The sequence below is a fragment of the Takifugu rubripes genome, chromosome 21 (genome assembly GCF_901000725.2).
Source record: "Takifugu rubripes chromosome 21, fTakRub1.2, whole genome shotgun sequence".
Lineage (NCBI taxonomy): Eukaryota > Metazoa > Chordata > Actinopteri > Tetraodontiformes > Tetraodontidae > Takifugu > Takifugu rubripes.
In genome coordinates this window covers 18,564,066-18,577,684 of record NC_042305.1, presented here as the reverse complement: position 1 = coordinate 18,577,684, position 13,619 = coordinate 18,564,066, and the positions used below count along the sequence as shown (strand labels likewise).

Here is a 13,619-nt window from a genome sequence, read left to right as displayed (position 1 = left end):
TTTGTGATGGCGAAAGTGTCAGCGAATTGAATTGATGTAGAGGAAGCAGATTATTGGCGCTTGTGATCAAATACAGAGTTTTAAATATCGGGGCGATGGTCGTGAAGCTTGCAATTTAACCAGGCCGCCATGACCAAATAGCCAAGTCACAAACAATCGTGTGTGTGCACGTAAAGCCAGTGTGCTTAGCGCTGTCACTTCTGCACAGCTTTTACAACATCACTCCCCCTTCTTTTCCCTCCGCTTTACTGGTCGCTTTTCTCTCTGCACATGGTCCATTCGCGCGCGCGCGCAAAAAAAAAAAAAAAAGATTGCAGAGAAGGGGAAAAAAATATATATCTCAAAACACCACTGTGGCTGCGAGGAGAGATCTGTCCGCTGGAAATGAAAGGCCAGGGGAGGAAGACAAAGGGGGGAGCGCGCATGCAGTGGTGTAGAGCTGGATATCTCTGTTAGTTGTCAGCGTTTAGTCCATGGCTGTGGAATGCTAATGAGTGAGGTCTCTCTCGGCTTTTTTCCCTCCTCCCTCTCTTTCTCTACCCCCACCTTCCTCCCCCTCCTCTTTCCCTCGGTCTCCTTCTGTGGGAGGAAAAAAAGCGGATCGATAGCTGACCCGATGGTTCGGCCAGTGCTTTATTTATCTGACCAGGCAATGATATTATCAGCCTTGAACGTTATATACAGCAAACGTCTTCCTAAATCAACACAAAGGGATCCGCTTACACAGCGATCCGGGCTTTCTCACAGCCACCTCTCTCTCTCTCTCTCTCTCTTTCCTTTTTTCGGCCAGTAACGCGCGCACACACGCGTACTCACATGGTTAGTGCGTTTTTACGCACGGGCACGCAGGGAACGCGCCCGCAGCCCTCGAAACACGCGAATGGAAAAGGAAAATCCTACCATTGGCCACACAATGATTTGACAGCAGCGCGCGCGCGCACAAACACGCACACACTACACACACACACACGCAGGCGCGAGGAGGCGTCCCCGGGAGGCGTCCCCGTATGTTACTTTCACAACCAGGGATACTTTATACCCTGTAGGGCTGGATGTGATCCATGGCTTAAAGGTTGCCTGTGAGGTCTGCGGACAGATCTCATAGCAGCGCTAATAATCACCCCAAAAATGCCGCTCCCTGTTGGCTGTGCGCGGCTATTGTAAGGGCGAAACGAGGCTCTCTGCTATGTTACAGCGCCTGCTTCTCACGGGGATACGTGAAGCCTAATTTCTGGACATTTGTCCACACTGTGCCGTTCCTTCGCGCGTGTGCGCGCTCCGGCGAACGAGGTGTGCGTGGTTAGACAGCGCAGAACACTTGTTCCCGTGTTGTAATCATTTTTGCGCTTAAGAAAATATGAGAAATAAGCCGTGTCATACTTGAGAGGGCCCCGAATTCATATGCGCAGCCGCTATTTGGAAATTGTTATAGTCTCAAACAACAGTATTTGTCAAATGCGCGCGAGAGAAGCATGCATCTTTAAGTGAAATGAAGTGACGTGTAACGCCAAGAGGACATTTCCAGTGCTGTGTGAAACCGCCGACTTGCATTGAGGGTTTTGGAGAAATAGGTCCGCTGACAACCTGGGATAATAAATGTTTCGCTTTCAGACAGATATCTCAAACGTGAAATCGCACCCAGCTGCTTGTGTAAAGCAAACAAATAGCCCCCCGTGTTAGGACTCCTCCACTTGTGGTTTGATGAATGAAACCAGACAAAGGTAAATGGTTATTTAACTCATTTTGTAGTAACACTTTGGTAACCAGAGTTTCCGAAATTACAGGGACACAAATGGGGCCCACAGTGTGCCACATATCCATCTCCCCGCAGCTCCTGTCCAGTCTGACAGTGGTTAACTTCTCTCTCTGGTGCACTTGTCTCTTTTATTGAATTGAATTGAATTGTTAAGTAGTAAAAACGTTGTCATCAGGGACGATAAGACGTTTAATGATAAAGAGTTGAAAAGCAAATAAAATTAAGCCATCGTTTAAATCAGCCGATATTTGAAGTGCCACATAATACGCTGTGTGAAATCATTTGGACTTCTATGAAAGGCTGAGCCGAAAACGGGACGCAACCTGAATGGAAAATAGCACTTTTCCTCGAGTTCTCCAGTGTTTTTGCTTAAACACAAACGTTAATCAGGAACACATGCCACCATTTCGTCAAGTATCGCTTTTTATAGCCCGTAGTAACAATTGGATATCCAGATGCAAGATGATCGAAGATAGTTGCTCTCCTGGGATTTAGAACACAACCAACTAAAAGCTGCGTGGTGTTAACCAACCAACCAGTTTAGATGAGAGCCACGCACCCCGAAATAACCTAGACTGCTGGTGGAGCCACATGAATTTTCTTGGAAACACACATTTAGTCCCATAAACGTTACTTGACACTTTATCTTTAATACAAAACAGGAATCTTGTGTCTTCTGCGTTAGGTTAGTCCTGCGTCCTGTCCCTGCGTCCTGGTGACGCACCATCGCGATATTCTGCGTCAAATTCAAAACTCTCCGTCTCCAGGGTAACGCATGAGGAGCAGGAGCCACCAGACGAGAGTCACACCGACAAAATAATGAGACGAGATGAGGAATGATGACGTTTATGTTTTTGTACAGTAGGGCAACAACAAGTGCTACAGACAGGTCGACCATGGGGGCTAATAGGTCCAATATGCATGAACAGACATTAATCACGTGGGTGTAACGTGTATCCCTGTGAGAGAGCATCTGAGGACACCCGACAGCATCCAGCCTTAATCTCCACTGGACGTAAACAGGCAATAAAAATAACCCGAAGGAGACGCCCCTCCCCCACTCCCGCAAGGCTGATAACAAATATGGCGATGTCAACCTCAGAAATAACCCCGAGCGGCGCGTGGTTCAGCTCCTGTCCACGTCTCACTGAGGATGTGGACAACATGGCAACACCAGCAACATGGTGGTGATGAAGAGGAGGAAGGAGAAACTAACAGACAAATATCAGAATTGCCCCAAGGGGGACTAATATTCTTCCCTACGCCGCGACTCCTGCTTTATCATATTTTATCGCTGGAGGTGCGGCACTGAGTAGAGAACCGGGTCCATAACCGGGTTTCCTGCGTGGACAGAACCGCGACAACACGTACAGCGAAGACGCGGACCAACGAACGCATGGACAGAATGTCCGATGTTTATCGGCGCGCTCATTACGCTCAGGATGGAACATGCCAACCATGCCACGTCTCGGTCTCTTCCGCGCGCGCACACACACACACACACGCACAGAGACACACACTGGCTGCATAGTCTCCCTACCTCAGCCCCTCTGTCTATCCTCTCTATTCCCACACAATGCATCACACTCGGTGTTCCTATCGACTGGCTTACACGCTGTAAAATACATTTTCCAGATTGATCACGCACATCACAGCAGCTTTGCAGCGGGACCTAACCCTCGTTGCCCAACGACGCCCATATCAATAGCAAGGCACGCTGGAGTTTTCAAGCCCAGGTGATGCGGATGAGGGTGGTTTGTGAAGAATCACCTTGATTAAGCCACAGGAGGTAGCACGGAGGTGGCTCTGTGCGCCGCGCAGGCTTCCCTCAGTGTCTGGGAAAAATATTAAACATTAATGCGCTCACAGGCTGCCACAGAGCTTAGTGCTGCGGCTCCTCGCATATAGCTTCTCCTCCTTTGTGTTGCCAGTTATGTTATTATGCGCCCATAGTGTAATTACCACACTTAAACCTCGTTTTCACTGGTAGCATGTCACAGCGGTAAACAGTGCATTTACAATTACAGGTCTGTAGAGTAATAATACAGAATAGTGGCTCCGAATAGGCTGCACTTGCCTTTTCGTCTAGAAAGCGGGAGCGCACAAAAACAACAGCTTTTCCCCAGATATCTTACAACAATGGCGGTCATCTTGACACTTGCTTTGAGGAAAATGCTTGAGACATCGTTGCCTATTTCTTATTTTTTTTAATAGTACAGTCACCATCACACAACTTCATCAACCGACCCTTCTGCAAAAAGCTGCATCATGGAGTAAGCAAATTGAAGGCAACAACCAATAGAATTCCAGAAACAATGAAAATTTTTTTCAAGACGAAACAAACAAAACGCATTTGAAATGATATATTAAAAGTGCTTTTGATTTTCATGTCTCTCCTCTTTGACTGATGATCGACTCCACGCGCGCTCATGGTCCGGGGGGGGAAGGCGCCCCAGACGTCCTCTCAGTAAAAATGTCCCGGAGGTCAGTTTGCTGCTGTTGCAGGTCCATCGTATCAATTAGGGGAAAAAAGTTCAACCATCAGTGGTTATTGTCATAGCGATTAGACTGTTTCTTATTTGTCTAAATTTCTTTATTTGTCTTGTTTTTAAATTCTCACTTCAATTTTAATTCTTGGAGAACATAGCTTCGACAACATATATCGCACTCATTATAAGAAGCAAAAAGTTATATCAAAAAATTATTAGTATAGAATCACAGAAACCCTGGTTTGGAACCAGAAAAAATACAAAACAGAGAGGTACATAGACACAGGACAATTCTTATAATTGCTTGGAAACATTATTTTCCCGCTAAGTCTTGATTCTTTTTTTTTCTTACTGCGCATATGATGTTTTTCATTTTATTTGTATTTTTTTTTTTTTACAAAAAAAGGAAAATAAAGACTAGTATTTTACAAAATGACGAGTATTGTTCTTGAAGACGATGGTGGATTTATACAGGTGTAAAGTCCAGTTCCGATATTTTTCTGTACATTATGTATTCCATACCAGTCCCAGAAGACAGAAAAAAGTCATGCCTTCAGAGCTTCTGAGAAAAGGTCCTATATATAGTCTTCTTGGAGGAGGATGGGGTGAGGGGTGCTGAATTTTGGTCCTTTTTCCCTCTCTTTTTTTCCACTTTCATATAAGGATCATTGGATGGACATGTAAGGCCAGTTGAAGCTGCTCCCGGATAAAAGCATATCCCTGATGAGGGTTTCAATAGGAGTTTTACCTACCAAGCGGACGAAGAACAGCTGCTCGATTACCGACGAGGAGACGGTGCGCAGAGAGGGCAGCCGCAGCAGGAGCTTCCCAAAGCGGCTGGGCTGGTTCGGGTACTGGCTCCTCACGTATTCCTCCAGGGCGCACTGGGATTTCTCCTGTAGGCTCTCGATGTGAGCAGCATCCGACAGGCCACAAGCGTCTGGGAGACACGCGCGCAGGCACGCACAGACACGAAGGAGAAAGACAAAGAGAAAAACTGGGGTTATTCCGGTGCCTGAATGCTCAAAGTTGCGAAAAAGTCACTGACTAACGTGTATATTCTGCACTCAACCTTCAACATTTTCAAGCTACATATGAAACGTCAACGCGAAATATGAATTATTAAAATATATATATTGGTGGAATAGATGGTGAAAAACAAAAACGGTGCACATTTGCTAGAGTGAAATCCCAACAACGGCGATGCTGCTGGCTGACAAATTCGCTGAATGTTCTATGCGCAAAATGAAAAATTAATGAGGAATTGGGGGGAAAAAATGTTTATAAATGACACCCAGTCAGATTCAGGTGGGCTCACTTTAGGCATGTTCACAGCCTGCCATCCCCAATTTGTGTCCTGCTAGAGCACAGTGGTTATCATTCAGCATCCGTCTTTACGTGCTATTGACAAAGGGGAATGAACAAACACACTGACCAAACATGCTACATCACAGTGAGCGAGTGGCACTGTCATACAGAATAAACAGGGGGAACTGGAGTAGGGGACGCACAGTTCAGAGGAGGATATCTCTGTTTTAGCACGATCAACAAGAATACGGCGGTAAATGTCATGAAAGCAGAGACGGAGTGTCAGTGTGTGGCGGCAGGACTGATGGGGGCAGTGGTGTAAAGGCTGTGAGGTAGAGTGAAGACCCATAAGGTCGCTGCTCTTCGCTGCCTGGACTCTGGGGAGCCGAGTATATAGAAACATAAACGGCACTGATGAATCTGAAATTACACTGGATGTAATGTGACCTAATTACTCCTCAGTAAGCTGTTAAGTCATTTCGCCTCTCTTCTCTCCATAGACCAGTCTTGGCCTGTTTTCCCCCCCGTTCTTTATGGAGCCTATAGGACATGCTCCTGGAAGCAATCAAATTTATCAGAGGAGGTGAAGTCAATATGCGCAAGTGCCACAAAACGTCAGAAAATTAGCCTGTGCCAGACGGGTTTGAGGCTGGCTACAGCCTGGCGCAGCCACGTCTTTATGCACAATGGATGTGGGGCTACAGAGCTGTCTGGGTCTGTTGGAAGAAAAAATAGATTTGTTCTATATACATATCAAACGTGCGTATTATTAACAGCTGTAAACGCGAGCACCGGCGGCGTACACGGTCCCACATGGGGCGATTCTAAATGATTGTTCTGCTTTTGCGGAATCCAAACAAGAACAGAAGCTCTATTTTTGAAACGTTGACGTAATCAACAACGGACAGAGCGTTTAAAGCCTTTAGTCATTTCTGTGTGCCATAACTCACTATGGTTGGACACAATAACCTCATGAACTCGGGGGCAGCGCGGAGATCTCGGGGTGATTTACTGTGACCTTAGTCCGGCCGGTCGGAGCCCCTTATATGCAAATCACTCAGGATTAACGCTGAGTGTCGCTTTTGAAATCTACCACGATCAATGAGGTTGAAATGAATTACCCCTGGATGTTCTTTTACTCAAACATATAAATACTCGAGTTAAATGTTGCAATGCAGCATTTGCAGGGCGTTCCCAGACTCTGAACAGACTGGAGCCGAATCCGTGCGTCAAAGAGAGAGCTGGTCGCAGACGCACGGAGTTCAGCACCGGGCCTGCCTGCAAGCCTGCACCCCACAAGACCTCAATAGACCGAGCCAGAGCAGCGGATAGCTTCCAGATTCACAAACAGCAACCTCCGTGGTGGGTTAGCACGGAAACGCACGCCGCAGTGCGCACGTGTGGATGACGAGTTGGTGGAAGACAACGATCTCGAAGAGCAGTTTAGCCCGGGCCGCCATTATTTATGCATCAAATACTGACAAGTCTCGCGTTATTAAAGGAAGCAAACAATCCACGCGGGTCTTGGCACGAAGCCACATAACTTGTTAAAGCCAACAGCAGTTGTAGACTACCAACCAGTCAAATCATCTGCAAGGAAACACACAGGATATTAATGCACATCCCAAGTTTCTCTGAGTGAATAATTGGGACTTGGTGTTGTTGGAAAATGTGGTCAAACGTGTGCACAAGGTAAACGGACGAGGGCTACCACATCATGTTAAATGATCACTGAGGCAAAACATGTGTTTTTTTTTAAATTATTTGTGCCCAAACCTACATTTATACTTCAGCGTTAGTACAATTTTTTGTGGATCAAACTAACCAATTGTCAAGCACCGTTTATTAAAAAAAACACCGAAGCCACTTTGAATGGATGTGGCGTTACCGTGCTCGCCATTAAATAAACAATAAAGGTTAAAGTGTGTTTTATAGTTCGGAACACGGTCTTTAATTTATCATTTACTAGTCTGGAAAGTCATCAAACTTTACATTTGGATATTTTAGATTATTTACTGGTTATGACGTTACACATACACACTGAATAATGTTTCACAAACTACGAGAGTTTATTCAAAAGTCAATTATTACCAAAAAATCCTTATATAACACAATATAAGATAATGCGAATTAATAAAAGACGTGGATTGTTTATTTACGTCATTGATGAAACATTGAATTTAATAAAAATCTAATTCAGAATTTACGAGAAAACTCGTAAATTGGAAAAATATCCTGATTTCCAATGAAAATAAAATATAATTATTTCTGTTTAAATATAATTCTTTCCATGTTTATATAAAATATATATAACTGCGCAACCCATTAGAATAGGATATTGTATAAAATACACACCGACAATCTTACATGTGCTACCTAATATATTTCTAATTATATTAAAAATGGAGCAATGATGAATGTTTACTTTTTAAAAAAAGCTTGTCGCTAAGTTAGGGACAAGTTTTGGGGGGCCCTGACTGAGTTGGGGTGTTTATTGTATTCGGCCCCTGACCTCCTGACATTTCAGGCCCGATGGCACTCAACGTTCCCTCCCAACTCCAAAATAGCATCTAAATTACGCGCGGTGGGTAAATGAGGATCTCCGGGACTCTGTCCCAGTCAGCCATAAATTAAGTTATCATCAATGTAGGTTACTTTTGAAAATTGCTACTGACGACTCTTCCAAGCGTGTGTGACAAGAGAAACTATAAGAAAATGAGCAGGTCAGTTAAGATTAATGTGCAACAGCACGGCTGCCCCGAGTCTTCCAGAAGCGATGCCTTGACACACGAGTCAACTTCCATCAGCCTTTTTTGATCTCAGTCTGTTAAGGATTATTTCCTGCCCCCCCCAGACATGTGTTTGTGAAGGCAGAACATGGATAGAGGCATGCACCAACGCTCATAAACGCATCAGCTGTCGCGCACCAGTGAGTGATGGACTATTTCATCTTTACGCTCAATTATTTGACACCTGTTACGAAGTTTATGAACCAGCCACGGCTTCAAAATAGGCAAAAAAGTTGAAAGTCTAGAATTATAAACTATTTACAAATGGGTGACTCTTATCCTTCTTCCGGCTTGAGGGTTGAACTTTGTGTAAGGATGAAAAAAAAACCGCTCAGTCTGGATTTGTTTACACATCTAATGCAGCAGCTACAACTGACATGGGGATGCGTGTAAGCAGTTATGGAGCAAGCTGTTGACAAAATAGCCTCTCTATCGGCTCGTAAACGTAGATTTGTGACCAGCCTATACTTGACAGGCATATTCACGTCGCGTGTGCTTCGCTCTAATTATTATTTTTTAAAGACGTGTGTATGTGACTCGGACACTCACCTGATGTGAACAGCACGATGGCCTTGAGGCAGCTGTACTCTGCCGAGTCTACGTGCAGGGTCTTGAGCTTCTCCACTTGCTCTTGGAAGATCCGGATGTGATCCATGAAAGCCACGACTCTGTCCGCGGACATGGGAGAGGCGTGGAGGCCCGCCGCGGCGAGCAGAGGGGCCACATGCAGAGGCATGGAGCACTGGGCTGCGTTAAGCACAAACAACTCGCTCCAAGTCAGCCTGAGAAGGGACACCTGGTCGGTGATCTGCAGGTCGGGAAAGAAAGGGATGTTTCTCGACCACTCCACGGCGCTGAAGAGCAACCGAGCCGCCAGTTCGCAGATGTTCTCGATGCCCATGATATTGTTGGGCTGCATGCACTGGCTCCCGTACCGGGACGTCGGATAGGGCTCGGCCCGCAGCAATAAAGAGATGTATCCGGACAGATAGCAGTGGCCGTTCAGGGGGTCTCCGTTGGTCAGCGCGTACTGGCCTGGGTTGGGCTGGGTTGGAGGCATTCGTCCTCGCTGAACCGCTGACAAAAAGAAGAGAAAAAGAGGAAATGTGCATCCAGGAATGATAAACATTGTTCACGAGTGGTGCAGCCGTCAAGCAACTTTCTGTGTGTTATTGCTGAAGGAAACAGATGCAATCAACAGGCTCCTGCAACGATTCTGACTATTGTTGGACCATATTGTAAAAAAATAAATCAAATCAAATCTCACACTACAAACGTCAGAACAGATGTGAACAGCCCCCCAACACTGACACGCTTTACGTTTGCAGTGTAGCTCTACAATGGCTGCGTAGGAAATAAATAACGCAACAAAGAGATTAAAGCACACATTTTCCTTTTTGGAACGAAAAACAATTTCCCAAAATCTACTAATCCGAGCATTTCAGTGCCTTTGGCACGTAATATGGGGAAATACATTTCTAACAGTTACCGTCGACTGAGCGTGGGCTTTAATTAATTAATAATTTTGTAATTTCGACCCCCAAAAAATTACAGACATCATTGATAATTGCGGTTAATTGCAGCGATCTTTGAAGATTTTACCCACATCAATCATTAAGCTGGGAATAAAATAAATTCAGCTTTGGTTTGCTATCCTATATAAAATATTCATATGACACGGTGCGTAGTAGACGTGGGCTTGCGGTGGGCACTACAGATAGTGGATCTGACAGGAGGGATGTTTGCGTAATTCGGGGGGGAGAAAAATCACACTCGACACGGAGAGGAAAGTTACACGGCCTGTAGTGCACCAAGCAAAACAATGAGCCATGAACAAGTTCAGCGGTGTTGTTCGGTGTCTGAGCTGTCTAGTCAGCACAAGGAGCGCGAGAGAGACGGGCTAGAGTGTGTTCTTCTTTACATTCACACACACACATCTCAGAAAACGGCACAGCATAATTCTAAATAAGCAGACCGCAAATACTTTTAGAGGGGGACTATTAGCCTTACACACACACACACACACACACACACACACACACACACACACACACACACACACACACACACACACACACACACACACACAGAAGAACGCACATCCACGCACCCTCTGTTCTGCTCTCTATGACCTATGCGTAAAAACGCCTCTGATTTGGTCGAAGGTTTGTCAATAGCACAATTTTGAAGTCGAGTAAGGAATTAAAAAAATATGTAAAGGGGTCAAGTCGTCGAGGCGCTTTGTTCGAGCGACCTCGTCAGTCGCTTCGGCTGCACTGGCCTTTCAGCCCTCTCGCACACAAGCAGAAAGACATGCAAACGTCCCTAAAAACACGGATGGAGACCGCAGCGAGCCCGGCCGTGCAGCCGGACCTGAACGCAACATGGCAGCGCTACAAGGATGAGGAGTAATGAGTGGGATTTAAATTAAATATTCACCTTCCCGCCGCATTCCCACTTTTAAACACTTCTTCAGCCGGCAGTATTGGCACTGATTTCGGTGGTGCTGGTCAATGGGACAGTTCCTATTGGCACGACATGAGTACGTTAAGTTCCTCCGTACACTCCTCTTGAAGAAACTTTTGCATCCCTCGCAGGTGAACTGGCCATAGTGTTTACCGCTCGATTTGTCTCCGCAAACCACACATTCAATATGTTGCTGACTCTGTCCGGAATTCTGACTCCCCTTGTCCCCGGCGGTTCCCGGTGTGGACGGGGGTCCCGGCTGGCTGGGGGTCTGCGGAGTGTGCGGCGCCGCCGACGCCGCCTGGTGCTGCTCCCTCGCCGGCTGCGCTGCTGGGTTGGGGCCGCTCGGAGGTCCTCCGGCCACGTCTTCCTGCGGATCTCGCCAGACGCTAACTACCATTGCCATATCTCGGCCCCGGAAAGTGCTATAGAGCGAAATGATCGCCGGTGTTTATGAAGCGGAGATGAGGGAAAAAAGGAGATCTCAAAAGACGGGGCAGTGCAAAGTCAAATCAGAGCACGCAATCTCATATGGTTGCAACGCGATCAATACATTCAAAATAGAGGAAGGCGATTGAATAGGCACCCGATCAGGATATGCAAGTATCGGGAGGCCAGTTCCAAGGTAAATTGCAGTCAGCCATTCAGGAATCCCTGATCTCGTTGGAGGAAAAGCAGAGTCCAGGCGTAGCAAAATATAAAATAGCCACAAAGCAAAGCGATTCACATGGGCGCAGGATCGGGTAAAAAAAAAAACCTTTTGCTGGAAAGACACGCGATCCAAAGTGCTGCGGAGATAAATTCCTTCCTCTTTTCTTCCTTTGGCTCCGTTAGACTCCTGTCTTCACCGTATAGGAGACGAGAGGGAAAAAAACTGAAGCGCCGGATTTTTACATCTATGTTGTTAAATAAACCTCATCTTCTCGCCCAGCAGCGAAGGAGAGCCGCGTCGCCGAACCAAGTGCCCATGTATAGTTTCACCTCTCTCCGGCGGCAGGACTGGAGATACGCAGAGGAAAAAAGACAAAAAAGAAGACCAACAGCAACAACTAATAGAATATGCAAGAAGAAGGAGAGACCCAAAAAATGAATGCGCTTAAACGAGAGGACCAGCAGAGCAATGTTTCCGAAACGGGGGATCTGCGCGAATGTCTGTATATAGTGAACTTTGACACTACTATTGAAACTGACACGTTTCTATGGAGATCGCTGCGCCTTATATGGTGCTCATGTCAAGGAGCCAAGAGAGGGGCTGCTGGAGACTGATAATCAAAGGCGACTGACTGGCCAGAGCCCTGCATAGAGGAGGAGGAGAGGAGGAGAGGGGGAGCGAGGGAGAGAGAGAAAATGGGAGGCTAAGGTTATAGCCAAGCCCTCTCTCGCTCTCTATTGGTTAGAGTCCCCCTCCGTTTATTCACTGCAAAAAATGTCCACACCGATAAGTCATTTCGGGCTCGTGTTGAAATCCCCAAATGTTATTTTTTCCTCTCTTAGAACGTCGCAGAAAACAATCAGCTGCGCTTTAGAGTGATCCGCTCATTTCCGACCTCCACTGGGCTGATTTGTCGGATTTCTGATGGCGGTCGGTTCCAAATGTGCCAGAGTGTGTGAAGAAATACCTCAGGGAATCAATACCCGTTGCATAAAGCGACGAGTCGGCAATCAAAATAAGATTGAAACACTCTTGTTCCGATGTAAAATTAAGATTCTATTTTGGCAAATGAGGGATTTCCAGACGCTCGAACACCTCGGTGGTTATTTTTTACAGTGTTGCCATCCGCGGCTGGATGGGCTGGGGGCTCTGACAGGCACAATTTACATTGAGCTCGCCCCGCGCTGCTATTTACTTTGAAACCTGATTAGTATGGGCCCTCTATTGTCACCAAAAAGAGGAAGAAACCTTGAATAGAATTGCAGAAAAAGCGGGGTAAAGGCGAGGAAGGACAAAGGTTTTTACGCACGACAAATAAACCCTAGTCTGTGCGCCGCACTCTGACTCAGAAATTCCCTAAACTTTCAAAATGGTTTGTCTCGGACTGGCATCTCGGTCCAGAAAATGACGGATGTCATTATTGGTTCTAAGCGGATTTGTGTTACACACGTTTTTGTCTTCCCGATATGCGCATTGCGGTACAGCCTCGTTTATAAACGCCAAGTCTCGCGGACATAAACTTACATTTTACTCATACGGAGGCATAAAAGGAGCAAAATGTCAATGGAAAGAATGTTCTACGCGAGGCAGCGTGCTATCCGAACCGTATTTGGTCCCAGCTTATGAAAATCTGTACAATGAAACGCAGGGGTGATAAGCAATATTGAATAATTGCTTAGCTCCTATGGTCTCCGCAATCACCGAGCTGGTGTCACATTATGTCTTAATAATGGCACTAATTCAGAATCGTGTGAAGTTGCGGGGAATTTGCATGGGGATTCCGGCTTTTTGTATGAGGGTTTCTGCAGGCGAACCGTCCTTGCAGCTCAGAAATGTCTGGATCGCGCTGCCATCTAGCGTACGTTGTACAATTACAACCTCCTGTCGATGCATGCACGAGTCATCTAAAACCAACTTTTCAAAAGGCGAATGCCAATTTTAAGTAGGAAAATAATCTCGATTCAAACGCCTGCAGTTTAAACGAGTCTTTTTTTTTTTATCTTCACAGATTATCTCATGATAGTAAAACTGTACACTGGGGAAACTTTGAAAGGAAAAATCCCAACTACCTTGGACCGCCATAAAAATACAAAGTAGTCCAAAAAGGAGTTAAACGAACTGCAGTAACTGATTTTGAATTTTGAATTTTTAGAACGCAC

The 13,619-nt window shown here is 45.9% G+C and overlaps 1 protein-coding gene across 5 annotated transcripts; it reads right to left on the bottom strand.

The window, feature by feature from the left end:
- Positions 1-2,586: 2,586 nt before the first annotated feature.
- Positions 2,587-12,063, bottom strand: nr2f1a (nuclear receptor subfamily 2, group F, member 1a). Of its 5 annotated transcripts, none has more exons than XM_029829182.1 (4): positions 10,782-12,063; positions 8,892-9,419; positions 4,998-5,185; positions 2,587-4,252 (listed from the first exon to the last, which is right to left on the bottom strand). In XM_029829182.1, exons 1-4 carry the CDS (start codon positions 11,212-11,214, stop codon positions 4,184-4,186), a joined length of 1,218 nt encoding a protein of 405 aa, XP_029685042.1. In that variant the 5' UTR covers positions 11,215-12,063; the 3' UTR covers positions 2,587-4,183. The 5 variants fall into 5 exon arrangements, with proteins under 5 accessions (XP_029685042.1, XP_029685043.1, XP_029685044.1 ...); XM_029829183.1 differs by having other exon boundaries at positions 2,587-5,185; positions 10,782-10,867; positions 10,962-11,127; XM_029829184.1 differs by having other exon boundaries at positions 2,587-5,185; positions 8,892-9,416; positions 10,782-10,867; positions 10,962-11,127.
- Positions 12,064-13,619: the final 1,556 nt, after the last annotated feature.